Source organism: Periophthalmus magnuspinnatus, chromosome 8, assembly GCF_009829125.3.
Source record: "Periophthalmus magnuspinnatus isolate fPerMag1 chromosome 8, fPerMag1.2.pri, whole genome shotgun sequence".
Classification (NCBI taxonomy): domain Eukaryota; kingdom Metazoa; phylum Chordata; class Actinopteri; order Gobiiformes; family Gobiidae; genus Periophthalmus; species Periophthalmus magnuspinnatus.
In genome coordinates this window covers 9,098,138-9,124,291 of record NC_047133.1, presented here as the reverse complement: position 1 = coordinate 9,124,291, position 26,154 = coordinate 9,098,138, and the positions used below count along the sequence as shown (strand labels likewise).

The following is a 26,154-nucleotide window of genomic DNA, read 5'->3' as shown; positions in this document are numbered from 1 at the left end:
GGGCCACAAACTGGTGGTTAGAACAGTGAGTCATTCAGATGGGTGCATTAAACACAGCAATTACAGACACTGGGCCTTTTAATACGGCCTGGGACATTAATTTTAGTCTGTATCTCAATCCAGTGTGATGTCATTGAATAACCTATGCCCGATGATGTCATAGTCAGGATATAAATCTAAATGTGAACCTAAACATGTGGGAAAAACTGAGTCAAGAGTTATAAATGATTTGCCAAATCATTTTTGGAGAATGTGAAACCGCAGAACTGGCGCCGTCTAGTGGAATATACAGGCTCCCTAAATAAACTCTATAATTCAGAAAGGAAAACTTGTACAAAACTAAAATAATGCGTACGCTTTTAAAAATACTCTAAAACAAAAATGTATTAATCAATAAACTAAGATATTTAACGCTTTTACTGGATACTTAACTTAAACCCCGCCCTAAACTTTTGATTGATTGAGTCTTGTCCAATAAGAATGAAGAAAGAGTTGCATGCTCTCTTCTGATTGGCTTAACTGTCCTGACAATATGCACGCCTGCTCGTATTGTCCCTGTCGGTGGAACTAGCTACTTTTGTGTTATAACCAACTTTTCTAAGTCGTTTTATGCACTTTTTCGACTTCTTTGGGAGTAAATCTTTCTGTGACGTGTTGTTGGATGTTTTAAGTTTCTTTTGAGAGGCGTTTGAGATCGTAAAAGTGTAAAAAGCGTGTTAAAAAGGTCGAGGTAAGTTGTTTGCTTTGACTCGGTCCAGCTGGGATTTAAACCGCTAGCCCTTTAATTTAGCTCACAGATTTGGATCAAAACATATTTTGCAACCTTTATTATTCATAGGTCAATCTTCAATTAAAAGCGGGCTGTCTTGTTATAAAGATGTTTAAATACGATAGAGGCAAAAAACATAAATCTTGTAGTATTTATCTACTCCAAAGTCCCGTTAGCTTTCCAGGAACTTTCATTTATCACGTGACTAAATAAACAGACAAATCATTGCACTTATTATACTGTAGTTTATTGCAGATTGTATGAAAAGGGTGTTTATACTAAGCAAAGTGCTCAGAAGTGAGATCCTGAAACAACACAGTGGTTTTACTTTTTTTTTTTTTTTTAATTACAAAAGCATGTCAAATTCAACTAGTCTTATAAATGGGTGTAAAATGTCTGCTGTGAAACCAAACGTTTTTCTCTCAAACTGAAAACTCCCTGTTCCACCTTGTGATGTGTAATACAGGAAGCCATCCATTGTGTTTTTGAACTTCATCACCACCACCTTTACCAGAATCTTTTGGATATTTTCAGCCCTGGAATTTCCAATCTCCACGGAACATGTCAAAGGCAGCTTTTAAATTGAAAATTACCGCTTCATGACATCACAAGGTGAAACAGAGCATTTTGAGCTTCGGAGACTAATACTAAAGGGCTACTGAAACTCAGAGTGGAAGTCCAAGTTTTAAGGTACTGTGCTTAAGTGCAAATAGTAAAAGTTTATTACTATTATTGTGTAAAACCTGCTGAGGGGTTTATTTTGATCAAGTTCTGCATCATCTAGAAAAAAAACAGATTCAATTGTTTCCGCTGAACAAAATTCTGCACACATCTTTATCAAAACTGCATTTGAAGATTTTTTTACATGTCAAAATCTTTGTGAAATACTTACTTTTTAACTTGTACTTAAGTATTTTTTTTTTGCTTTGGTATCTGTAGTTTTATGTATGTAACAAAATCAAGTACAGTACTTCTTCCACCGCTGCTCAAACATATGTGAATGACACAAAACACAACTCCAGGTATGTTGTGAGGTTTAAGCCATGTTATAATGCTGTTACCTTCACAACAAGAGTTTTTGCGTAATATTGGACCTTTAAGTGATACCATATATATATTTTGTTGGATTGTGTGCTACAGTGCTTGATCTGTCCTTGTATTTCATTCTCAGACACAGATGGAGGATCAGGAGACTCTGAAGTTTGAGTCTCTTCAGGATGAACTGGAATACTGGAAAGAACAAGCTGCAAAACACCAGCAAATGTATGTTAAAATTGTTTATTTAAAGGTGCACTACATAACCTTTTGGGTGGGGCTTTGCTATCTGCTGGTGTCACTGAGTTGTTATTGCTTTGCCAGGAATGTGTCACAGTATGACAATCAATTTTTCCTTGTATTTCTGCAACTATGTGCATTTATATGGCTCAAAAACACACTGCTAGATTATTGACACATGCATACTTTTCAATCTCTCCTGGGCCCTATTCGAACCCTCCTTATGGTTAGCTTTAAGATTTTGTGCAATGCTCCACCCACAAGGCTACATTACCCATGCTGCCACACGACAATTCTCCATAAATATATTAAATATTATACAAAACTGTACACAGCGAACCTGGTGTGATGTGCAGTAGTTTCATTAGTGGGATGCACGCTGATTGTGTTGTGACAGCGCTCTGAAGGGAGAGGGACTTAGCGCAGAGAGCAAAGCGAGGGGGGGTCAAAAACACCTTCTAAAACATGTGAATACATTGTTTTAGGCAAATCTAACATTTTCAAAACAATAAAAGGTAACATGGTGATCTAAATATGTTTATGTGTAGGCAGTTAATACGCCATAGAAGTAAAATACTATATGTGTGTAAAATACACAGATATAGGTCTACATGGTGATTTAATGATTAATGATATGATTTAATACTGAAAATCTGTGTTTTTTATTATTATTACCATGATATCAGAATCGGTATTGAGTATCGAGTCTATTGCTTAGTATATTCATTGCCATGAATCTGGCGATACGATACGTATCACAATATGCATGCCACAACTTGAGCAATATACCGTCCATTGTTTTAATATTTGGATATATCAACATATATATTGATCAACATGGCCTGCTTTTAAGACACTTCTTCGGCGATGATACAAGGCCCCCTGCAAAGGAGAAAGCCCTTTCTGAAGAAACACTTGTACCTTGGATACAAAGGAAATACCTTGCAACCCTCCGCCTCATGCCCCTTCCACCAGTGGAGCAGATCTCCACAGAGTGCCAACTGTGTCTCATCCTGAACTGGTTTACCCCTTCCGTGGCCACATCATGTGCAGATTGTTGTGTGACATTCTTTTTGCAGAGGCAAATGTTTCCAGAAGCTCAGTCAAAACAGATGATGCCCTTGGTCTCTTCTGGGGGCTGGCTGGTGGTCAGCTGATCGTCATTGGGATATGAAGACTGGATAACTTCATCCTCTTCTTTTTCCTCTTCCTTTTTGCTTCTGAAAAACATAAAACAAGTTTTTAATATTTCAGTTAATTTATCTAATGTATTACAATTCAGGATCATATGCATTTATAATGTATAATATACATTTTATTTGTATAATGGTTTCACATGCATGAAATCATAAAATGTTTAAATATTCTAGTTTATTTACACAAGTGTGTTTTTGTATTTCTGCAACCACAGCGTCAGTCAGGGTGGAGTAGATGTGGACAGCCTCTTCTTCAGACAGGAACACAAGATTCTTCAACAGCACTTGTGATGGACAGAGTCGTCTTCTCAGTGTTGTTTCTTTTGGATGAATCTTGTGCTGTGGCTGATGTGATTTCCCTTGAAGTCTCAGAATCATCAGGGTGCTTTTCTGCTGTTACGACAACCTTAGCATCAAGAAGCACAATGAAAGACCGTGTGACTATGACAGTGAAAGTGTTGGCATGCTCTCCTCAGACATCACTAATGTGGCATGCTTCGGTGGCTTCAGTGCTTTTCTCTTTTGAACATGTAATGTCAGACTAAGTGAATATATCCTTTACATTTTCCCTGATTTCACTGAAGAGGAGGGCAGGACAGATTGCTGGCTGCTGATCTTGTAATGATGTCTGTAATGTTTTGGTAGCTGAAGCAGTTTTTGTATGAGTTTAAGCTGGTGACTGGCTAATGCACTGTGTCTGAAGAAGGTTGTGTTGTCTTATTCTGCTAAAACGTCTGGTCACGGTGGTGCTTCAAGTGCCTTTTCTGATGCGAGGATTAGCCTGTGCACAAAACAGTAAATGTGTGTCATCTCTGCTCACTGCGCCACCACAGCCATGTTGGCAACGTTATCAATGTCTATGGTAGACTTGGCTTTCAAATTCCCATTCATTTACAGCCTTGATCTTTTCTCAGGTATGGTTTTCATACATTGGCCGTGTTTGTAATACATCCCACACCACCTTCCACTGGTCATTCATGTGATGAGCTGTTATGGTTGCGTATGATTTGGTGGTCCTAGATGTCCAACCATCACAACTTAATGCATTTTTGCAGCACGCTGCAAGTTTGGGATGAATGTGACTAAATTTGCATGTTCAAGAGTCATTTGGGATGACAATTTTGACTTGTTTACCTCCAGTTCATCTTGGTATCTTGAGCCCAAAGACTTGTGTTGTTTTCACAGAATTTTATTTTAGCTTGTTAGGTTTTGCACACCACATGGCTTTTGTCATACTCTGTTGTTCCATCTTTATTATAAAAGCCAAAATACTCCCAAATATACACCTTGTACACACTAGGAGCTTCTTGCAAAGCTTTCTTTTCCTCTGCCATGTTCAGAATTACCAGGAGCACAGCGCCGCGCTTCAACTACCGGGACTATAGTAAAGGCTACCACGGCATGACTCTGACTCTGGTGGTGAGGTGATTTAACAAAGTCTGGTCCTGTTCACTGCGAACTAGGGACCGGGCGTTTAAGTACAATACAAATGTAGCACACACAATGAATTCTTCGTGGGCAAAATGTTTTAAAAATCAATCTGGACGCATCACTAATTTGTTATAAATGGACATATGATTCACAGTTCCCTCACACGTTTCCTGTTTTATTTTACTCTTGTCTTTGCTCAGAGCTGAGGAGGCACAGTTGGAGTTATCCGAGTTTCAGCAGATGAGTCGAGATTACGAGTCGGAGTTGGAGACTGAGCTCAAACAGTGTGAAACCCGCAACAAAGAACTGTTGTCCCTAAACCAGCGCCTCAGAATGGAGCTCGACAACTACAAGGTTAGAGTAACTGCTGATATTTTGTTTTGTAAAGCAAAGTTATTCCTAAAGAGGTTAAACTGGGACTTCACTCACATAGACTATTTGAATGTATTTGTGATGGTCGCAGGGAATAATTTAAAGAATAGTCATTTTAGCCTCATAGCAAGTTGTACGTTCAATTTCCAGATTTCTGTGCATGTTCTTCCTGGTTCTTTGTTGCCTGGCGAATCCAGACTGATCTCTCTCTATATTTTTTATACAGATTGGTATCAGTCTGGTCCCCACACCCTCCGTTGTGTCTCAGGCCTGACCAAACATGATCATGCAATTTGCCTTTTTTCAGTGACGCACGTTAAACAAAAGAGCTTGTTGGTCACCTATGATTTACTAATAAAATCAAACTTGCCTCACCTTAGATTAACTGTTTAATTTTATTGGCTCAGACTCACATCTTCATAAAGTATTGGAGCAGTGTGTATTCTGGATCCAAGGCAATGTTTCTTCTGATTTTTAACAACCGATGCATAAAAGGCAATACTGAAAGATGGGTCAAATGTAGAGGACACGTTTTTTTAGGGGGAACAATAAGGTGTACCATGAAGCTGCACTTGGATGAAGCATGTATTTAAACCACAAACTCGATTGTAGCTTTCACAAACCCTGTAGCAAATAGTTAAGATACAGTTTTTGGGCACATTCATGACTTTAGAACAGCTTTTGTCACATGGCAAGTGAAACTGGGGTGGACTGCCAAGCTTCTGTCAATCATAGCACTGCTCACGGCTCTCACTTCATGTTCATAGATACAGTACTTTATTATTAGCTTCAGACAGAGCACAGCTGTCTCATTTTGCCACAAAGTGCTACTTAGACTTTATTGCTGTAAATGAGTAAATGTTGTGCTCATTCCAAATATTATAGTCAATTTTATTTAACCATACCCTTGTTTAAGTAATTTCCAATGGAAACTGTTGAAGAATGATTATTTTTCCTCAAATACTTGATACTAAATACTCTTCACTTCACTTTCCATGTTTTGAGATGACTGATCAAATTCTTCAGTGTTTTAGTTAAAACTATGTAAAGATAATCAGATAAACCATCATGGTGCAGGTCTAAACATGTCTGTAGATGTGAAAAACGCAGTGAAATGTCTCCATTCCCTGGGCGCCCTTTAGGGTTTTTTAAACCACAAAACTGGTGTGAAACAGCTCAGTTATAGAAATGTGATAATTGACTTTTAGAAAAAATGCAGTCTCAGAGTTGCAGTTGTTCCCAGCAAACAGTGGAATTTCATGTATGTGTTTTTGTTGCTGAAAAGTGGCTGAACATGTTTTAATACTCTGTTACATTTACTTTACTTTTTTAAAGAAATTATACTTTTCAGAGTATGTCTCAGTAGCATACTTTTACCTATTACCTATTTGAGTAATATTTCTATGGAAGTAACAGTTCTCTTACTTGAGTAAAAGTTGTGGTTCCTCTTCCCACTGTAAGTCTAAAGTCACTTGAGATTTATGTCGACAATATGAAATGATTTGAAGATTTGTGTTTCTTGCTCCTTCAGATATGATTTAGTTTTTGTGTCCTTCCAAATTACATTAACTTCACTAAAAATCAGATGTTACCTCCTGACAGTTACTCTTACTTGAGTAGTACTTTTCCCAAATACCTTTTTACTTTTACTTAAGTAATTTCTTGATCTTTTTTACTTTGTGCTTCTACTTGTGTAATATTATTTTGAAGTAACGTTACTCTTGCTTGAGTACAATTTTTGGCCAATTCTAGCCACCTGTACTTGCACGTATGACCCGATATCTTAATTTTTTTTAACAATCATAAGTTAACAGTTGGTGTGGATAGAGAGTAGATGGAAAAAAAAGCTATGTTATGTTCACTCAAGCCCCAGTCACATGCAGGAAAAGGATAATATAAGATAAGATAATGATGAGGGAACACCGTTGAAACATGGCTAAAACCTAATAAAAGTAGATTTTACAGTGTATGTCCCCTTTAAGTTTTATTCCATCAGTCGGCCGGGCTTAGGCAGGTTCATTTAGAGACAGCTGACAGTGGTGTCTTCGCCGATGGGCTCCGAGCTACAACAAAACACAAAGACCGAGTGATGCTGTATCACCCCCACTGTTACGTAATGTACTAAACTCTCTATTGTAAAGTGAATTTCTTGTTGTCAAACTACACATCCCATATGTTAAGAGAAGTTTCTCTATTACGAAGATGGAGCTTTTTTCCATATGTGTCAAGAACATCTCCAATGATATACTTTTATCTACATGTAATAAATAATAATACTGTTGACCTTCTTATTCCACCCAGTTTTGACTCTAAATGCTACTACAGTGCACTTAAATCCAGTTAAATGAGAATCCCATTAATTTCAATGAAGAATTTGAGAAAAGTTTTGCTGCTAAAATGTGAGTAGATCTGAATAAAGTAGGTTCATTTGTGTAAAATGTTCCAAGATCATGTGACCAACAAGTCAACACTGCACTGATTCTCTGGAGGCTTTAAAATAGCTCTGTAGTTCGTATACAACTTATTTGCTGTCAGTATCGGCCTTAGTGACAATGGTGACACCCATGGGAACTTCTGGGATAAGGTGAATATTAAGGCCTTGCACGGTAAGGCTCTTTACAGGTTTGTTGGAGCCTCTCAAAGTGATACAGTTGTCATTATTCATTCATTCATTCATTCATACTGTGGTGTTAAGTTACTACTATAGTCACAGCTGTGGAAGAAAGGCTGCCAATCTGCGTCCGACCACTACTAACCACTAATCAATGAAGTAATCAAGAGTTAAGAATGTTGCTTAAGCACACAACAGCAGAGCTTGTTGGTTCAAAGTTAGTTTGTCTGCATTCAAAGTCAGATTTGAAATAAATCAGTGAACAAGTGGGCCATATATATTTTTCAACAGCAGGTTTCTTTCATTTTTTTTTAAAGATACTGTTTTAAATGAAGATGCTCTAAGTCATTCAGTATTGGTAATTCTTTCCTCTTGTGTCCTGTGTGTGTTTCAGGAAAAGTACGAGGTGCAGCACTCGGAGGCCTTCAGGCAGATCTCAGAGCTGGAGTCGGAGCTGTCTCAGACCTCAGCTGTGAAAGAGCAGCTTCAGAGGTACATCAGAGAACTGGAACAGGCCAACGACGACCTGGAGAGAGCCAAGAGGTACAATATTTCAAACTGTTTCAACTTTATTTAACCAGGGGAGATGGAGAGATGCAGATAAAATGAGAGTAAGGTATATAATGTTTACTTTTAGAAAAACAAAAAGAAAAACTAAAGTATTTTGTTGCCATTTTTCCTCCATCTGACCTGCATCATTAGAGGTTATAATACTCAATATTATATAATATATATGAACAATATTATCACAGTATATTGAGTGTTCATGTTTCTGGGTTTCGTACTGGTAGGAATCAATAATAAAAAAAAAAAAATCAACTAACTACTGGCTGTTTTGAAAAAGTCTCCATGGCGATAGATACAGACCCTAAGCATCTCTCTTTATAACTCTTGGAGTACTTCAATGAGCAGGTAGGTATGCGATGAAAGGGAAGTGTGGTGCATTTAAAAAAAAAATTTAACCCACTGCTAAATCATTTCTGTTTTCCCTGTGCACTCAGAGCCACCATCATGTCCTTGGAAGATTTCGAGCAGCGGATGAACCAGGTCATCGAGAGGAATGCATTCTTGGAGAGCGAACTTGATGAGAAGGAAAACCTGCTGGAGTCAGTGCAGAGGCTCAAAGACGAGGCCCGAGGTGTGCACAGATTTAAAAGGACATACTGGAAATACTGTACTTGGTTAAACCGATTGATTAAAGATAAACTGTGCGTCTGTCTGAGTGAGTCTCCTCCTGGCACTTTAGTTTCCCCCATCAACCCAAAACATGTACCACATCCTCCAGCTGAGGTAGTTTTGACCAAAACTAGCTCAAGATCTGGAGATGGGTCTCCAGTGTGGCATTGTGGCGTCCACTGCTCTGGACAAGTTGACCCAGGAGCACTGAAGGATGAGTCAAATACAGAGGAGAATTTTCAACAATTTAGGATCATTTTCTCTATCCAAAGTGGATCCTATCAAGCTAACTAACTTCACGTCCTGTTTCACCACATCTATAAATCTCCTCTTTGGTTTCTCATAGATTCACTGTCCCTCCTGTGAACTACAATGAACAGTAGTGCATTTAATTTGAAAAGGAACAAATTAAATTACTTTTTACTAAACATTTTTGCACTGCCCCCTGGTGGTCAGGAGGGATGAAATGGAACTTGTATGGCTTAATTTTCAGAGCTTACAACGCTCTTTCTCTTTTGTCAGACCTGAGACAGGAGCTGGCAGTTCAGCAGAAACAAGAGCGGAAACCATCTTTGAGCTCTGTGTCCACTCCCCCCCTTACCCCGGACAGGAGGAGGGAGGAGATGAGGAGGGAGGAGATGAGGAGAGAGGAGACGAGGCTGGAGGAGCAGACAGAAAATCTACCAACAGACACAACACCAACCAAAGCTAATGCTGCTGATGCTTCTGCAACAACACCTGCTGCCAGTAAGGGTCAGTATTCACTTTTGGTGGGTCATAAAGCGAGTTTTACATGTATAATGTTTTTGAAATGTTGGTACAGTATATATTTAATTTGAACATGGTCTGATACTATGCTTATTTTACCATATTACCTCCAGCAGAGGCGGTGAGTGGAAGTGGGACTCCGTTCACAACATCAGCGAGGATCTCTGCTCTCAACATCGTGGGAGAGCTGCTCAGGAAAGTCGGGGTGAGTCTATTCTGTTTAAAACTGAGGATGGTTCACTGGCTATGCTCACATGCACACCAAAATGTGATTATAATCTGATCATAGTCTAATTTCTGGACCTATAAGATAACCACACACCCTGAGGAGCAGTGTGAAGGAGCATGATCAGAAAGAAATTATTTAGTGGTCACTTCATAACAAAAAAAAATGAGATGGTGATCAATCTTTTTCTGTGCTGTGTGTAGAACCTAGAGTCTCGTCTGGCCTCCTGTCGAGAGTATGTGCATGAGCAGAGCCACAGGGGCGCACGTGGGGCTTCAGCGAGAGGCAGACAGAACTCAGACAGCGGCCAATACAACAAGAGGTGAGTTTGATTTTTGAGTACTTTTCATTCAAATCATTTCTATTCGCAGGAATCTAGTTTACTGGCAAATATCAGTATCAAAGTTGAGTTTGAAATTTTAGTATCGTGACAACACTAAGATTCTGATACCACAATGATAATAAAAAACTCTTTCTTTAAACAATAGATTGTGATTTTCAGTATTAAATTGTAGTACTTTCTTTTATATTCCTATGTGGCCATATATCGATGCAATCCCTCAGTCATCCAGGTATGTTCCATAGTGGTCCTTGTGGTCTTATTCTTGTTCTGATACAGCTCAAGATCATTCTAAAGCTATTCAGGAAAGGTTCATTTCTCTCCTGTGAATGTGACCTTCCGGTATTTAGCATTTATACCTTCTCAAATGAGTAACTAGTTTCAGTACTAGTTTTAGTATCAATTAGTATCTGATTTTAGATACTTTTGACAACCCTAGTGGCTAATCTGGTTTACTTTCTGTCGTGATCTTTGTCTGTTTTTCATTGTGTGCCATTAGAAAAGTGATAGATAACATTTAGAATTTTCTTTATTTGGTTTTGTTTTACTAATTGCTATGCCAACAGTGCTAATTATTCTTCAACAAAACTCATGGTTAGTTACTCAAAAGATCAATGAGTATCATGTGTAAACTGATGAATGGCAACAATTGATTATCTAAACCAAAATAAATAAATAACATTGAAATCTGTGTTAATCCTCCCAAATGATCTTGACTTTTTTCCAGTTTGGTGAAGAAGCTGGACTTTGGCTCTGGTTCGAAGGTGTTGCTCTGAAAACGTTTACCTTTAATGGTACTTACTGCTGCTTCTGGACACTGCCAACAGACTGCATTAAATAACTGGACTCGCACTTGCACTTAAATTCATTCTTTACAGTGTTGATGAAGCTGTTGAAACACAGTGAAATCAAAATATTTATATCTGAGTAGCATTGACTTGTTTAGATGTATGTGTTGGCCTAGATTATTTGACTTTAAGGTGCACTATGTAACTTTTCTGGTATGGGGGGGCCACTACCTGCTTGTTGTCATGGAGATGCTATTGCTTAACCTTGAATATTACACAGTATGACATTAAACTAATCTTCTGTTGGGTGTTTTTGATGCTAAACAAAAACACATTGAAAAACATGCATTCTTACTGTGAGTGGGCTCGACTCTCCACAGAGCTCACCTGTAACAAGCAGGTTTAATGGCATTCTGTGGAACATTTCAGGCAAAGCAATAACATGGAGACAAGCAGGTGAAGGACCCCCCATTAGAAAAGTTACGTAGTGGAGCTTTTAATGTTTTGGCTATTCATTTTGTTGTAGTATCTGATAGTTTGAAAATTGTTCTTGAAATGACCTCTTAAATGTTTTGCTCTTTTACCTCATTGGCTGAAACCAGTTCTATTTGTGGCATAATCCAGGTCATCATATAAATACATCAAATACATTTAAAGGTGCACTGTGTAAATCTTCCAATGGGACTTTACATTGGAAAACTGTCGCCTCTTTCCATAACTGCTGCTGTCGGGCTCATCATTTTGCTCTTAAAATGTTCATATCAACCCGCTTTACATGATTCTGGTGTTTTTATTTCAGTATTGTCTCCGTAACTCAAGTTATGAACTTTAATATCAGACAAATCAGGCGTCTTATTTCCCCGAAGTCGCTCCCCGCTAGTATTAGCAACAGGTTTGATTGACAGCGTTGCTAAGACCCCGCTCCGTTCTAAACCAGTGGTGTGGGAGGGAAGGGGCGTTTCCTTAAACCGCCTCGCGTTTGGATTGCTCTCGACTCTCGGTTGTTGCGGTTGGAATTCCAAATATGAAACTCGGCCCCAAACTCTCCCCTATAACTGCCTAGCCTTGATGAACTTCATTTGACTGGAGCTGAATGCTATGTTTGACGTCACACTCCCGTAGTTCGCTTCTTACAGTCGATGGTGGCGGGTCTGTCACCTGCTTGTCCTGTGAAAATGTTGTCACTTTGCCTGGAAAGTTCCAAGGTTTAAACATTTTTTAAAAAACATTTTTATTGCTTCTGTTTTTGCCGTGGGCGACAGTAGCTCAGTTGGTAAAGTGTTTGTCCACTGATTCGAAAGTTGGCAGTCCGCTCTCGACGTAAATATTTATCGGTTCAGCGGTCAGATCCATTGACCCACTGCATTGGTGGTTCATTGATGTAAAGATTGTGCCTTTAGTGTAAAAGTGCTGTATAAAAACGTGACCATTTACATTTACCAGAGTGTGGAGTGTTTCAGGGCAAAGTGACGTCTCCCTACCCCTCGTCCCACTACAATACTTACCCAGTGCCCCTTTAAACTAGTCAAAACTGTATTAAAATATTCTGAATTCACATTATTTTTGTGTTTTTGTTTTGTTTTTTTTGGAGTGTAACCGTCCCAGTTATATTTTAAAAACTGAACTGCCTTATCCACAAATGACACTGGAAATGAATGGACTTGTGCTGCATCGTCGATAATGATGCAAATTGAAGGGACTTTAGAATAACTAGAATATTTTTGTTTTGTTGTTGTTGTTTTTTTTTTATGAACGAATGTTACCAAAACAGGACTGAACTTTTGACAAAATGCACATTTATTTTGCTATATGTGGGTGGAGTTTATATGTAGGAGCTTATTGTCAAATGAGAAACATGGGTATTATTAGGGCTGTAATCTGATGTGTTTGGATTTGTTTTTAAAATGTGCACTATGTAACTTTTCTATAGTGGAGGAGCTTGCCTGCTTGCCTCCATGATGTTGTTGCATTGCCAGAAATGGTCCGCAGTGTGGCATTCAACTCGTTTCCATGGAGACCAGCAGGTGACACCTCCAGGCCAAGTGACAGGTCAGATCTTTGGAGTGGTGAACCCCCCCCCCTCTCACAGTAAGAAAAGCATGTAATTTCAGCATTAAAAATACTTGCAATTGACAAAATGCAAGATGAAAAAGTTAATCATTTTAATGCTGTACTGTGGAAAATTCATGGCAAAGCAAAATGATTTCCTTGGATACTAGAGTGCACCATTAAAACAAAGATTAAGTTAAAGGGCCCATATTACGCTACTTTCTGACCTGTTATAATGTTGTTTCCTCATCAAAAACTTACATTGAGTTGTGTTTTATTTCATTCACACGCACTGTTCCACCTTGTGATGTCATGTGGTAATCCAGGAAGTGCTCCAGTGTGTTTTTAAACTCCATAGATCTTCACTAGAATCATTTTGATAATTTGAGCGTCAGAATTGCCAGTCTTTACTGAACTAAATGTAAAAGGTAACTTGAAATCCACCACTTCATGACATCACAAGGTCAAACAGAGAATTTTGAGTTTTGGAGATGTATGCATGAAACAAAACACAACTCCAGGTATGTTTTTGAGGAGGTAACAACATTTTGACATGACTTAAAGCTCACTAGAGTCTATTTTGCGTAACATAGGACCTTTTTAACAGTAAGGACTTACATCTTACATCTCGAGAACATAAACATTTGAGAAATATGAGCTGCTAAACTAAAACAATGCCATGCTTTACAGAACGTGTCTAAACTACAAGGTTGACAGGTTTCACACGGTTACAGGAGATGGTTTATGTGGTGAATATGAGATTTAACTGTTGCGTTTTGCCTTTAAAATTACCAAATGTGCCGTAATAAACTTTTGAATAAAATAATGTTCGAAAAGAATCACGTGTTTGTATTTCTTCAATGAAACAGAAAACATAATGTTCTTTATATATTCCCAACTTTATTTCCACAACAAGCAAAGTTAAATCCAAATTAAATTAAATATACGGTAATAAATTGACAACACAAGAATAATTTATGTGAAATATAAATATATTAAGTGCTTTCAGTTCAAATAAATAATGATTTCACTAAAAAGCCTATTTGAAAGTTTGAGTAATTTAATGTTTTATTATTAATTGCACATTGGGCCTGTCCATGTGGAAAAAAACCTTAAAGGAGACATTCATGTTTTACACCTTAAAATAAATTATATGGATTTTATGGGAAAAGTCAAGAGTTATGATTAGTGCTTGATAAGTCCTTGTGCCTTCTGCTGGTAAGAGTAAGCAGGTAAAGTAAGATTAAAAACAGTAGCCCATTCACTTTTTGATGATACATTATAACATTAAAACATTACAACATCAAAATAGGTTAAATAGCCACCAACAACTGATACTTTGATACAGTGACATTACTCTGCATGGATGTCTATGGCGAAATGTTCAGCAGCTACCATGGTGACACAATGCACACATCAGCAAACACTGTCAAAAAAGTTTTAGATAGTCTGAAAACTCAAGAAAAAATGGATTTTAATGACATATTTAAAATGTTGGAGCCTGTGATCAATACAAGCGTTCATGGTCCTGTTTAGGCGTTTGATTTTCAACCAAAACGCGAGAGCGACTAACTGAAGAACTGTTGGCTAATGCTAGCTAACTTGTGACTGTAAAGTTATTTGAGCGGGACTTGTTTAACAGCACAAACCAGCACTATGTTAAAACAAACCGCATATTAAAATCTAACCAAGCCTCAGACAGAACATGCCTACAGTTAGCATCACATCCCCAGGGAAAGTTGATGACGTCGGCTGCAAAGTATCAATGAATTTAGTTTAGTACGTCTGTCCCCTTTAAGAAAATAAGTGGTATAATTCTTTTAGTAATTAAAAAAATCAACATAAGGGACATTAAACAGTGTAAATAAACAGCGGCCATCTTTGACCCTCCTCCTCACTGCTCCGTCTCCTCTTCATCATCGTAGTATTCGTCATGTTGTTGTTGTGGTGGTGGACTCATGTCTCGGACCTCTTCCTCTGAATCCACAGAGTTATGCTTGGGCCGGGGCCTTAGGCTGACTCCGCCCATTGACCTGTAGCCCCCGCCCATACCGGCCGTCACCATGGAGACGCGAGGAGCAGTTACAGGTACGAAGCCGGAGTCGACGCCACAGCCTCGCCTGGGAAGGTATAAAGGAAGGAGAGAAGAGGAAAGATAGTGTCGCAAAAATGTAAATCCAAATTATTTTAAAATGACTTGAATTCAGAATGGATTTAAGTAGTTCTGATGAAGATTTACTACGTTACTTTTATGAAAATTTTGTGACTGTTTTTAACATATTTACAACTGGTTTATACCTTCCCTTTGTTTCAAGACAAAATTATGGAGCTCATCAGTGACGGCCCACTCTGATTTTATTCATTTTCATCGTTTGATTTTTTTTTTTCTTTTTAGTTTTTATGGTGAAGGTACACACAAAACATTTCTGATGGGTTTAGTGATACGAAATGTAATACAAATCAGGACCAGGCATTCAAGACGTGCAGGAATACTGTTATTCTTACCAAAGTTCACATGGTTCATATCGTTTATGTAAGAAAAGTGTTGAAACAAGTTAAAATAACCAATACCTAACAAGTATCTACTGAATAAATCAAGGTTATTATACTGAGATCAAGTCATTTTAACTAATTCATATCATTTTTGCAGTGAGGGGGGAGGGAGAAGGAGAATGGGACTGAGGTTAAAGCCCTGAAACCTGCAGAAATCAGAAATGCCTGAGGAAGTGAAAACACAAAACAGGAAGTGACATTTATAATTTAAAATGGATTGTCCCGTGCTACATCTGAGTTAATGCATCAAACCATTTAAATGCACAACGCCCCATAGACGCAAATAAGTCCACGGGAGCTATTACTGGCTGCTCCATATTTAATTCAACCTCTACTACATATTTTTAATTTATCAATTCAAATAACAGTTATACCAGAATAATGTGAAAGGGCACATGTTTTGCCTTTAAATAAAGGTGGGACAGTTAATGTAAATAACTTTCACCAACGTCTAAATGACCTTGTCTTGTAACAGTTAGAAAGGTTAGTTGCAAATTTAGTTTATTTACATAAATGCTCCATTTTGAAGTTGGCTTTCAGTAGAAAGCAAAGTACTGTCACTGCAACCACAAAATATTTAAATGACATTTTCACAGTTTAACAGTTTAAAATCATAATTATCATTTTATTATAGAAAAAAATCTAGTAGAAGTTGGGACTGGGAGAGATTCCCAGGTCTTTTTTTCCATTAGTTAAATGGCAATGTTAACCAAGTGTTTATTGAAGTTGTTATTTTGTAGAGTTTTGAGGTTATCTTTTTTATACTTATTATTTTTAAGATTTTGTCAACTAGATTAGAGGGTTGGAGAGTGTTCTTGGATCAGCTTTGCATTTGATTACACTCTTTGAACTGTTGGCAATGAATAAACTGTTCTCTCCCAATCCCAGACTCCTGGATAAATGTGCTAAATGATGTGAAATGTGTTGTTTTCAAACAGACAGTGAGGGTAGGGACAGTGGTGCACTGGTAGCTCCTACTGCCCTCTGTAGGACTGGCCTGAGAGGGCACCATCCTTATTTTACATTGGCCGGCTCATCATGGTCTTTTTCCTTTGTTACATTTTTTGAGCGCAGGGTTTGTTAAAGGTTGTTAAGGATTATGTTGAATCTGAACCTCTGGCAGACAGCAGTCACATTTTCTCTTTAAGACCTTTCACTTACATGGAGGTCTTAATGTTTGGATTTTGAATGAACCTGATGTTAGGTCTGACTGAGAAGTGACTGGATGACAAAATGTTATCGATTGTGTTTGAACATCTGCACTCTATGGGTCCTCATTATATGAGGAAGTTACTGCAGACCTATACTCCACCCAGAGCCCTGAGGTCAGCTGACCAGCTCCTGCTGACTGTGCCCAAAGCCAGGCTTATTTGTATTCTCCTGTATTTGAACAGGACACCCATGAAAAAGAGAGTCTAATGTCATTTTCACATTCCCAGGAGTTAGGTCGACGTAAAAGAGCATTTGCTCTGAGAGTGATGCTTTGTCCTGGGTGAACCCAACAGTCGTAGAGTAAACGCTTCAAACGCTTCTCAGAGCAGTTGCGGTGAATGATGTGCAGTGCATGTGAACAAGACCAACTTAAAAGTAAAGTAAACAGAACTAAATCTAGTTCCACTGGGGCTGGTCCACAGAGCCACTGACATGTGAAAACCACCCTAGGCTCTCAGCCTGGACAAATGAAGAGGGTTGCTTGGGTGTAAAAGCTGCCTCTTTTAGCTTGATATTAGAGTGGTATGACAGGTTCCATCCATCCATCCATTTTCTTCCGCTTATCCGGGGCCGGGTTGCGGTGGCAGCAGTCTAAGCAGGGACTCCCAAACTTCCCTCACCCCAGACACGTCCTCCAGCTCCTCTGGTGGGATTCCAAGGCATTCCCAGGCCAGCCGAGAGACATAGTCCCTCCAGCGTGTCCTGGGTCTTCCCCGGGGCCTCCTCCCGGTGGGACATGCCCAGAACACCTCCCTAGGGAGGTGTCCAGGAGGTATCCTGAGCAGATGCCCGAGCCACCTCAGCTGGTTCCTCTCAACGTGTAGGAGCAGTGGCTCTACTCCGAGCTCCTCCCGTGTGACTGAGCTCCTCACCCTATCCCTAAGGGTGCGCCCGGCCACTCTGCGGAGGAAGCCCATTTCAGCCGCTTGTATCCGCGATCTTGTCCTTTCGGTCATTACCCAGAGCTCATGACCATAGGTGAGGGTAGGAACCTGTCATACCTACCTATGGGTAGGTATGACAGGTTTTTCAAATTATAAATGGGTTTGGTTTGGTGGGATAGGACCTCGGGTGCTCAAACCCCTCCACCACGTTAAGGTGGCGGTTCGGGGAGGGGCCTATGGTCATGAGCTCTGGGTAATGACCGAAAGGACAAGATCGCGGATACAAGCGGCCGAAATGGGTTTCCTCCGCAGAGTGGCCGGGCGCACCCTTAGGGATAGGGTGAGGAGCTCAGTCACACGGGAGGAGCTCGGAGTAGAGCCACTGCTCCTACACGTTGAGAGGAACCAGCTGAGGTGGCTCGGGCATCTGCTCAGGATGCCTCCTGGACGCCTCCCTAGGGAGGTGTTCTGGGCATGTCCCACCGGGAGGAGGCCTCGGGGAAGACCCAGGACACGCTGGAGGGACTATGTCTCTCGGCTGGCCTGGGAACGCCTTGGGGTCCCACCGGAGGAGCTGGAGGACGTGTCCGGGGTGAGGGAAGTCTGGGAGTCCCTGCTTAGACTGCTGCCCCCGCGACCCGGCCCCAGATAAGCGGAAGAAAATGGATGGATGGGATAGGACCTGTGGTAAATATTTATCATAGTTTTAAATGATCAGTCTTGTGGTAGTTTTTAGAAAAAGTTGAAAAGAAAAGCTCAAAAATACAGGGTGTAGCAGTGAGTTCTGAAACAGAATACCTTTACCTCACCACACAAAATGTAACTATTGTGCACATTAATAACTATTGTGTAACTTAGACAAGTCTTGACTCTTTTTACAGTATGGTTGCTGGGTAACAGTAATGGAGTTACCTCTATGTATGTCACAACTGCTGCCCGTGTCCAAGCAGCAAGTAAAATGATTAGAAATCTTAAATATAACCATGTTACTTATGGTGTGAAAGGAGAAGTCTAACTGTACACACACACACACATATATAGGTGCATATATATAATATATATATATATATATATATATATATATATATATATATATATATATATATATATATATATATATATATATATATATATATATATATATATATATATATATATATATATATATATATATATATATATATATATATATATATATATATATATATATATATATATATATATATATATGCACTTTTTTGTCAGGTGAACATGGACTCAAATCACATTTGTCTTTATCTTGCAGCTTTAATACATATTTCTATAGGTTTAATTTAGTCAATCATTACCAAAGACACTTAAGATGCTACCGATTTTCAGGTTTTGAATTAGTGAATCTTCATTTAGATACAGATCAGTCTTGCAGCCCTGACATACACACCTGAGTTTGCCCCTGAGTGCAGACACCTCTTGGTTCAGAGCTTCGTTAGCTTCATTAGCTTCCTCCAGCTCTCTCTGTAGTTTCCTCCGAATGGCTGCTGCTCGCTGAGCCTCCTCCTCCGCCTCCTCCAGCTGCAGCTTCAGCTGCTTCACACGGACTGCTCCCTTCTCTGCCTGCACATATCCACACAGACAACATTAATTACACTCATTTTAGAACAAGTCACATTCAAAAGACTGTCTTAATATTGAATTGTTGCTTTTCCAAAACACAGATATATTTCACCTGGTTTATGCTCAATGGGCCTGAACAAAATTGTGAAACGTTTTCTGTTCGCAGAATTGGATGACCATTACACTAACATTAAAATGGTGTCATTCACTCATGTGGGACTCAGTGTCAGCATGTATATATTTTATGTGAATAGGTAGCCTGACACTGCCAGACTCCTCACATTTCCCCCCAAAAACATCTTGTCCATCTCCTATACATCAGTGAAAAAGACGCACCTGAGTGCATTATGTTTTTCTCCAGGCTGAAGCCGGGGTGGTGTCCAGACTGAGTTCCTCTGTACAGAATTTAGCCTGTTTTGCAGCTGCACGTGCCTCAACATCATTGTAAATGATGACGGCCTCCCTCAATGATCTTTTAATAAATGAAATAAGCCCAGTCCTGTACCTGGTCCTTGTACTGCTGCGCCTGCTTCCTCTCGTCCTCCATCTGAACACTGAGGTCTTTGAGTTTCTTCTCTTTCTGACGGAGGCTCTTGCCATTGTTCTGACGCTCCCTGAAATGTAAAGGAAAGCACCTTAATCAGAATCAGAAGACTTTTATTGCCATAGTCTGTGAACACAGTTCACAAACTAGGAACTTGCTTCGGTGAAAAAGTGCAACATAAACACACTGAATAAATACAAATACAAATAAGGGCATGCACAAAGTTAAAAAGATATGCTTAAAAAAAATCAAATGAAATACTTAAAAGGGAGAAAATATATACAACAGCAGCATCAGAAAAACAGTGCAAAGTGGCCGGTATTATAAAGTGTCCAGTTTAGTGCAAATATTATAAAGTGTTCATGAGACAAACAGCAGAGGGGAAGAAACTGTTCTTATGGCGAGAGGTTCTGGTCCCAATGGACCGTAGCCTCCTGCCAGAGGGAAGTGGCTCAAATAGTCCATGTCCAGGGTGAGAGGTGTCAGCTGCTATACGGCCTGCTCGCCCCCGAGTCCTGGAGACGTACAGGTCCTGTATAGATGGAAGGCTGCAGCCAATCACCTTCTCAGCAGAGCGCACAATGCGCTGCAGTCTCTGTCTGTCCCTGGCAGTGGCCCCAGCGAACCACACAGTGATGGAGGAGGTGAGGATGGACTCAATGATGGAAGTGTAAAACTGCACCATCATCTGGACCGGCAGCTTGAGTTTCCTCAGCTGCCGCAGGTGGAACATCCTCTGCTGGGCTTTCTTGATGAGGGAGCTGATGGTCGGCTCCCACTTGAGATCCTGGGTGATGCAGGTGCCCAGGAAGCGGAAAGAGTCCACAGAGGTGATGGGGGAGTCCGTCAGGGTGAGCGGAGGCAGGGGGGCTGTGACTTTCCTTAAGTCCAGAATCATCTCCACTGTCTTCTGGGCGTTGAGCTCCAGGTTGTTGCTGCTGCACCAGGACACCAGCCGGTCCACCTCCCTCCTGTAGGCAGACTCATCGCCGTCTGAGATGAGTCCAGTGAGGGTGGTGTCATCCGCAATCTTAACCAGTTTGACGGAGTCGTGGCTGGTGGTGCAGCAGTTGGTGTACAGGGAGAAGAGCAGGGGAGAAAGTACACAGCCCACTTAGCGTTCTGACGGCCCGCCCGGGTCGTCTTTACAGCAATGTACGTGTATTTCTGCGTCACCCACACAAACAATCTACACATCAAATGAAAGCTACAGCATTCATCTTTCTGAATATGTAAACCATTTACACCTGTAATCACCACAGTGCTAACAGGAAAGATGTTTTTACAGAGAAGTCAGAAGTGGATTTAGACTTCACTTCCCTTTGAGCGCTCTGGTTCTGTCAAACATCAACATATTCACACAAAGTTGGTCTTTTCCGTAAAGGTCCAGAGAATATAATCCAGTCAAGAAATTATGTCCACAAAGGAAGTTAGAGCCTCCATGTCCAATTTGCTGCAGGAAAGTGAAATCTGTTCCGTCACTTCTCTGCATTTCTTTTGTCAGTTTCAGGCATAATAAACTTCTGACAGCGCCAACTTTGTTCCTCAGCGCAAAACAAACTCGTTAGCTTGTGATTGACACCAAAGTTGGCCAATAAGGTGGGGGCTGTGGGTTACTGGAGCCGCGGACAGTGAATGAGAGCTACAGATGACTGGAAGAGTACGCCCCACTCTCCCCCTTGTAGAATCAAGCTGTTACATTACACACGTTTAGTGATGTTTTCCTCTTAAAGCCCATGAACAGCGGAACACGCCGATGCGTGACATGCAGTGGTTTACTGTAAACAGACGGAGTATGCTGCGCGCGTAAAAAGACGAGACTGGATATAAAGATCCGCGTGTAAAATTACGCAGCAGTTTTGCGTTTTAAACATGACGAAACGGACAAAACAAAGGAAGTGCGCAACCGAGGACACTGTGGATGTTTGTACAACTTAAACTAGAGGCATCTCGGACCCGGAGCGGTTCGTGGAACCGAGTGATGATCTCATGGTGGACTCAGGAGTAGAGGGACCTTATGTTTTGATGGACTGGATGCTGTTTCTGATCGGTAAGCGTGGTTTATTCTGCTATTAACTTAATTGTGGGTCAAATGTGTATATGTTAGCATTAGCAAATCTGCGCCCCCCGCGACCACCACCAATCATCACGCACACAGGACACAATGACAGAGTGGGACTCGATCCACCAACCTTCGGGTTGCGGGACCAAAGCTCTAACCACTGAGCCACTGTTGCAGAATCATGTACAGTGTGTTCTTAGTTTCCAGTGTGTGTCTGTTTACATTTTGAAGTGTGTGTGTGTGTTTGTTGATTGTTTGCAGTGTGTGGTTTGTAAATATATATTTATTTTGACCCATAGCACTTGTTTTGACTGTATTTTATATACAAATATACATTTTATATTGAGTTTTGATGATATATGATATATAAATGTACAGTAATAGAGCAGCTGGGTGTGCAGATACAGATTCCTCTCAGTGTGAGTTTTCAGTTGAGCCCTCACTGATGTCTGTGGGTTGAAACATTCAAAAGTTATTGCACTTTTTCCAAACGTTCTCCAAATGTCTTCATTTGGGGAGGTTTGGAGAGGCCTGGACTTACTCATGATAAAATGATTGTAAAACTCTCCTTTTTATAGGTATTGACCTCAAATTTGAAATGTAAGTGGTCAACAGTCTTGTCAGTTGAGATATAGTGTATTTTTGGCCCCAGCTCCCTACTGCAGCTTTCTACACCTTCATTTTCACAAAATTTTTTTGGCGAGGATGAGAAAATTTGTTTATATGTGTGTTCCAAAGTGTATAAATGCTCAGCAGACAAACTTATAGTGATTCTGACACCTGTGGGTAAAACTATAGGGTGTTACCTTTACAAAGACCCCAAACTTGTGCATTTACTACTGAGGGTTCAATAATGGTGATTATTTTAATTTGGAGAGGTCAGAACAAAGGCAATTTCACCAAAATGACCCTTTGTTCTATTACAGCTGGAGCCCCTGGTGGAGACATGCACACTCCACACAGGAAGACTCGAGGGGGAGCTCAGGGAGCTCAAACTGTTTGCTTTTATGGCCAAAAATCAATAAGTGATAGCATGCTGTGGGCCAACCTTATGTTTTGCATATACAAAGTGTGTCTGGGTGATAGACTTGTTTAGTTTTGCTTGCAACTAAAGCAGGTCTTTTCAGTGCAAAATTTTGTCAAAATAGATTATTAGATAGATTAGATCTTTCCCCAAACAAATCAGACCCAGGCCGTTCTTATAATGGAAAAGTGCTAACCACCCTGGTACAGTGTCTCACCTGCTCTCTGCCTCCAGCTGCTCCTGTGCATCTCTGAGTTTGGCCTCCAGGGCAGCGACAGAGGCCTTGAGTTTGGAGCGGCCCTGTCCCTCCAGCTCCTGCAGTCGCGCCCTCAGCTCTCTGTTCTGTTTGTCCAGCTGTTGTCGTGACGACTCTCTCCCCTGAGACGAGAGACGCTCTGAGGCCAGGTCTGCTCCGAGCTGCTCCACCTGAGACATAACACAGGTCAGAGGTCAGTGGTTAGAGAGGGGAAAACATTAGAGTGGACAGTTGTATCTGTCATCTTTGGACAGTAGGATTTATTTGTCATATAAAGACAGGGATTTGTAATGAATTGTGCTCAGTAACGCAGAACTTTAGATTTTAGGTTAAGCAGCTCAACTGTCAAAGCCCATAAGTCAATTTCCTACTAATTTCCCTCACCGAGTTTCAACATGTCAAATAATAAGAATTTAAATGTTTCAAAAAAAGTATTGTACCAGTTGTTGTGTTTTGCGGAGTCTTTCGTTCAGACTCTCCGCATTGTTCTGCTCTTCTTCCAGTTCCTCCTCAAGCTGAGAGATCCGACTCTCCAAACGCCGCTTCTCATCACCAAACACAGACCTGTCAACAAATCCAATGCACACAGGTTTAATAAGGCAACAAGGAGAGCACTTTTCCCTTATATTCAAAATTCCACATAAACGTGCACTATATAACTTTTCTGGTAGGAGGTCAGTTATTTGCTCTTGTTAAACCCTTTTTAGAGGGAATATTATGCGAAATCAATTTTTTTTTTAGCTTTCTATCATGTTATATTGTTGTTCCTTCATCAAAAACATGTCTCAAGAGGTTTTAGATGTCATCCATGCATGTTTGAATGTTTTAGCGATCTCTCCAGGGACCTATTCTGTCCAGTACTCTGCGTACAAGCCTGCGTCACTCAGGCTTCCACACGACAGTTCTCCATAAATATGCAAAAACATGATACAAAACTGTACTTCACAAACATGATGCAATGTGCAGTAGTTTCATTAGCGGGATGCAGCTGATTGCGTTGTGATAGCACTCTGAAGGGCTAGTGAGGGGGGACTCAGAGTGTCAAAAAAATTAAATAAAAAGGTTGTTTTTGGTGAATATATAGCAGTTTCAAAACAATAAAAGGTAACATGGTGATCTAAATATGTTATGTGTTAGCAGTTAATATCCCATAGAAGTAAAATACTCCTCTTTAACTAAATAATCCAAATAGTTTCCTCACTTTCCAGAAGAGTTGGAAGCCAGCTCTTCCTGCAGCTCATCCCTCTCTCCCTCCGCTTGTTTCCGAGCTCGTTCAGCCACAGAGAGCATCTGAAAAAGTGCAAACGAATTAGAAATGCAAAAGGCTTGTCCTGGTTTTAGGGATTAATAGCAATTTATCAGTTCTTGAAATAATTCTCAACTAATTTATTAATAAAGCAATTGTGATCCGGACTATACACAGACTCCAAAAGAAGAGTTTACAAGGGTGCGTTCAAACTTGTTCTCAATAGGTCGTGGTTTGAGCCCAGTTTAGTCCTGTTCTAGTCCTGTTCTAGTCCTGTTCTAGTCCTGGTTTAGTCCTGGTTTAGTCCTGGTTTGTTCTCAAATTTGCTCCTAGTTTAGTTCCAATTTTGAGGTGGTGTGGTCTATGTGCAAGTGTCAATCACATTACATCAAAATAAAGGAAACATGAAAAACCCACACTGTCTGTGAATTGTTAGGAAATAACAACATAATTAATGAAAGAATAACACAATGGTGTGGGTGGGGGTTCTAGTCCCTGGTCCAGTCCTGGTTCAGACCTCGTGCAGTTGTGTGAGCTCGGCCTCTGCAGTTTTCAGTCTTCTCTCTGATTCTCGGGCTGAACACGACACTTCTCTGTGGGCTGCGGCCGACTCCTCCAGCTCCCTCTGCAGGTCCTTCAACTGGCCCTGAAACAATAATGCATTTTTAAAGCCCCACTATGTAACTTTTTGGCTGTTTTTACTGCACTGAATAACGTTCTTACTGAGTGGGCTTGCATTTCCACAAACTTCACTCAGTCAGTGATTATAACTTAAAAAAATCACTACCTATAGACTTGCATCAATTAAATACAACAATCTACATAAGTAAAGAATATGTAGTTTATATTTTAACTCTTGGGGGCATTTGTTTTAACAGCCTTACACACGCTAACCCCTGAATTCACTGAGGTGTGATGTTTGTCTGACCTGTATCTTCCTGAACTGTTTGGCAGCCTCCTCACGCCCCCTGGTGGCCACCTCCAGCTGCTCCTCGGTGCTCCTCAGCTCTGACTCCAGTTTCTTCTTTGCTGCAGAGGCCTGATTTCTCTGCTTCTTCTCCTCTTCCAGCTCCTCCTCCAGCTCTCGAACCTAGATGCAAACATACACACATACAGACTTGCAGCTTTGAAGACATATTAAGCTAGACAGACTTTTATGAGCTTTAAACCACATTATAGTGGTTGTCAAATATTGTTAGCATATTTAATAGTTGTTTTTGAGTAATCTTGTTTCTGTTTTTGACCAGCATGGCCCTGTTGGCCCTCACTGGCACTTCCACACAGTCTAATTAATTTAAAGCAAACTCCTTTTAGAATTCTTGTAACTGAATAAAAATCTCCGAGCTTCTGCTTGAAGACTACACAAAAATATCGTACATTTAATAGATTAATAAGCTCCAGGTTACTATGTGGGTCTATTGAAAAAGTTGGGCCACAAGGTCAAAAAGGTTGAAATCCTGGCCTAAAAGATATATCAAACAAAACAATTCTTGAAATAACTCACTCACAACTCAAATCATATTAATAGTACGCAACATGCTGAAAATGAAGTACTGCTTATGTATTAATAATGAATATTGTTAAACTACTGGGGTAGACTTCCCTGGCAAATCCAGAGTGACATAGCTGTATTTTGTATACAGACATGAGATCTTCGCAAACTAAGTATTGGAGAATTGTGTATTCTGGATCCCAGCCGGAGGTACACCTTAATGTAATAATTTAATACATTTCATGATTGCTGCCACATTTGTTATTTGTGCAATCTTTCCTTTTATT

General features: G+C 40.1%; 2 protein-coding genes across 2 annotated transcripts in view; one reads left to right on the top strand and one right to left on the bottom strand.

Moving 5' to 3' along the window:
* Positions 1-537: 537 nt before the first annotated feature.
* On the top strand, positions 538-13,833 carry LOC117374734 (nuclear distribution protein nudE homolog 1-A-like). Its single transcript, XM_033970922.2, has 9 exons — positions 538-730; positions 1,941-2,032; positions 4,872-5,025; positions 8,049-8,197; positions 8,656-8,792; positions 9,353-9,583; positions 9,712-9,803; positions 10,028-10,146; positions 10,892-13,833. The coding sequence occupies exons 2-9, from the start codon at positions 1,947-1,949 to the stop codon at positions 10,938-10,940; spliced, it is 1,017 nt and encodes a 338-aa protein (XP_033826813.2). The 5' UTR covers positions 538-730; positions 1,941-1,946; the 3' UTR covers positions 10,941-13,833.
* A 1,003-nt stretch (positions 13,834-14,836) lies between these two features.
* LOC117374580 (myosin-11-like) overlaps positions 14,837-26,154 on the bottom strand; it is a 46,999-nt gene continuing 35,681 nt past the window's right edge. Inside the window, exons 35-42 of the mRNA XM_055223812.1 lie at positions 25,304-25,465; positions 24,893-25,021; positions 24,331-24,419; positions 23,570-23,693; positions 23,091-23,299; positions 19,749-19,857; positions 19,071-19,243; positions 14,837-15,121 (exon numbers count right to left, since the gene is read on the bottom strand). Of these exons, the coding sequence (XP_055079787.1) occupies positions 14,896-15,121; positions 19,071-19,243; positions 19,749-19,857; positions 23,091-23,299; positions 23,570-23,693; positions 24,331-24,419; positions 24,893-25,021; positions 25,304-25,465 (1,221 nt within the window). The 3' untranslated portion in view covers positions 14,837-14,895. The remainder of the gene's footprint in view (positions 15,122-19,070; positions 19,244-19,748; positions 19,858-23,090; positions 23,300-23,569; positions 23,694-24,330; positions 24,420-24,892; positions 25,022-25,303; positions 25,466-26,154) is intronic.

Bases quoted from the DNA above. Each gene is read 5' to 3' on its own strand.
- LOC117374734 (XM_033970922.2), top strand. From the start codon at position 1,947: ATGGAGGATCAGGAGACTCTGAAGTTTGAGTCTCTTCAGGATGAACTG. The intron at 9,804-10,027 runs GTGAGTCTATTC...TGCTGTGTGTAG, and splicing joins AGCTGCTCAGGAAAGTCGGG to AACCTAGAGTCTCGTCTGGC. The intron at 10,147-10,891 runs GTGAGTTTGATT...ACTTTTTTCCAG, and splicing joins AGCGGCCAATACAACAAGAG to TTTGGTGAAGAAGCTGGACT.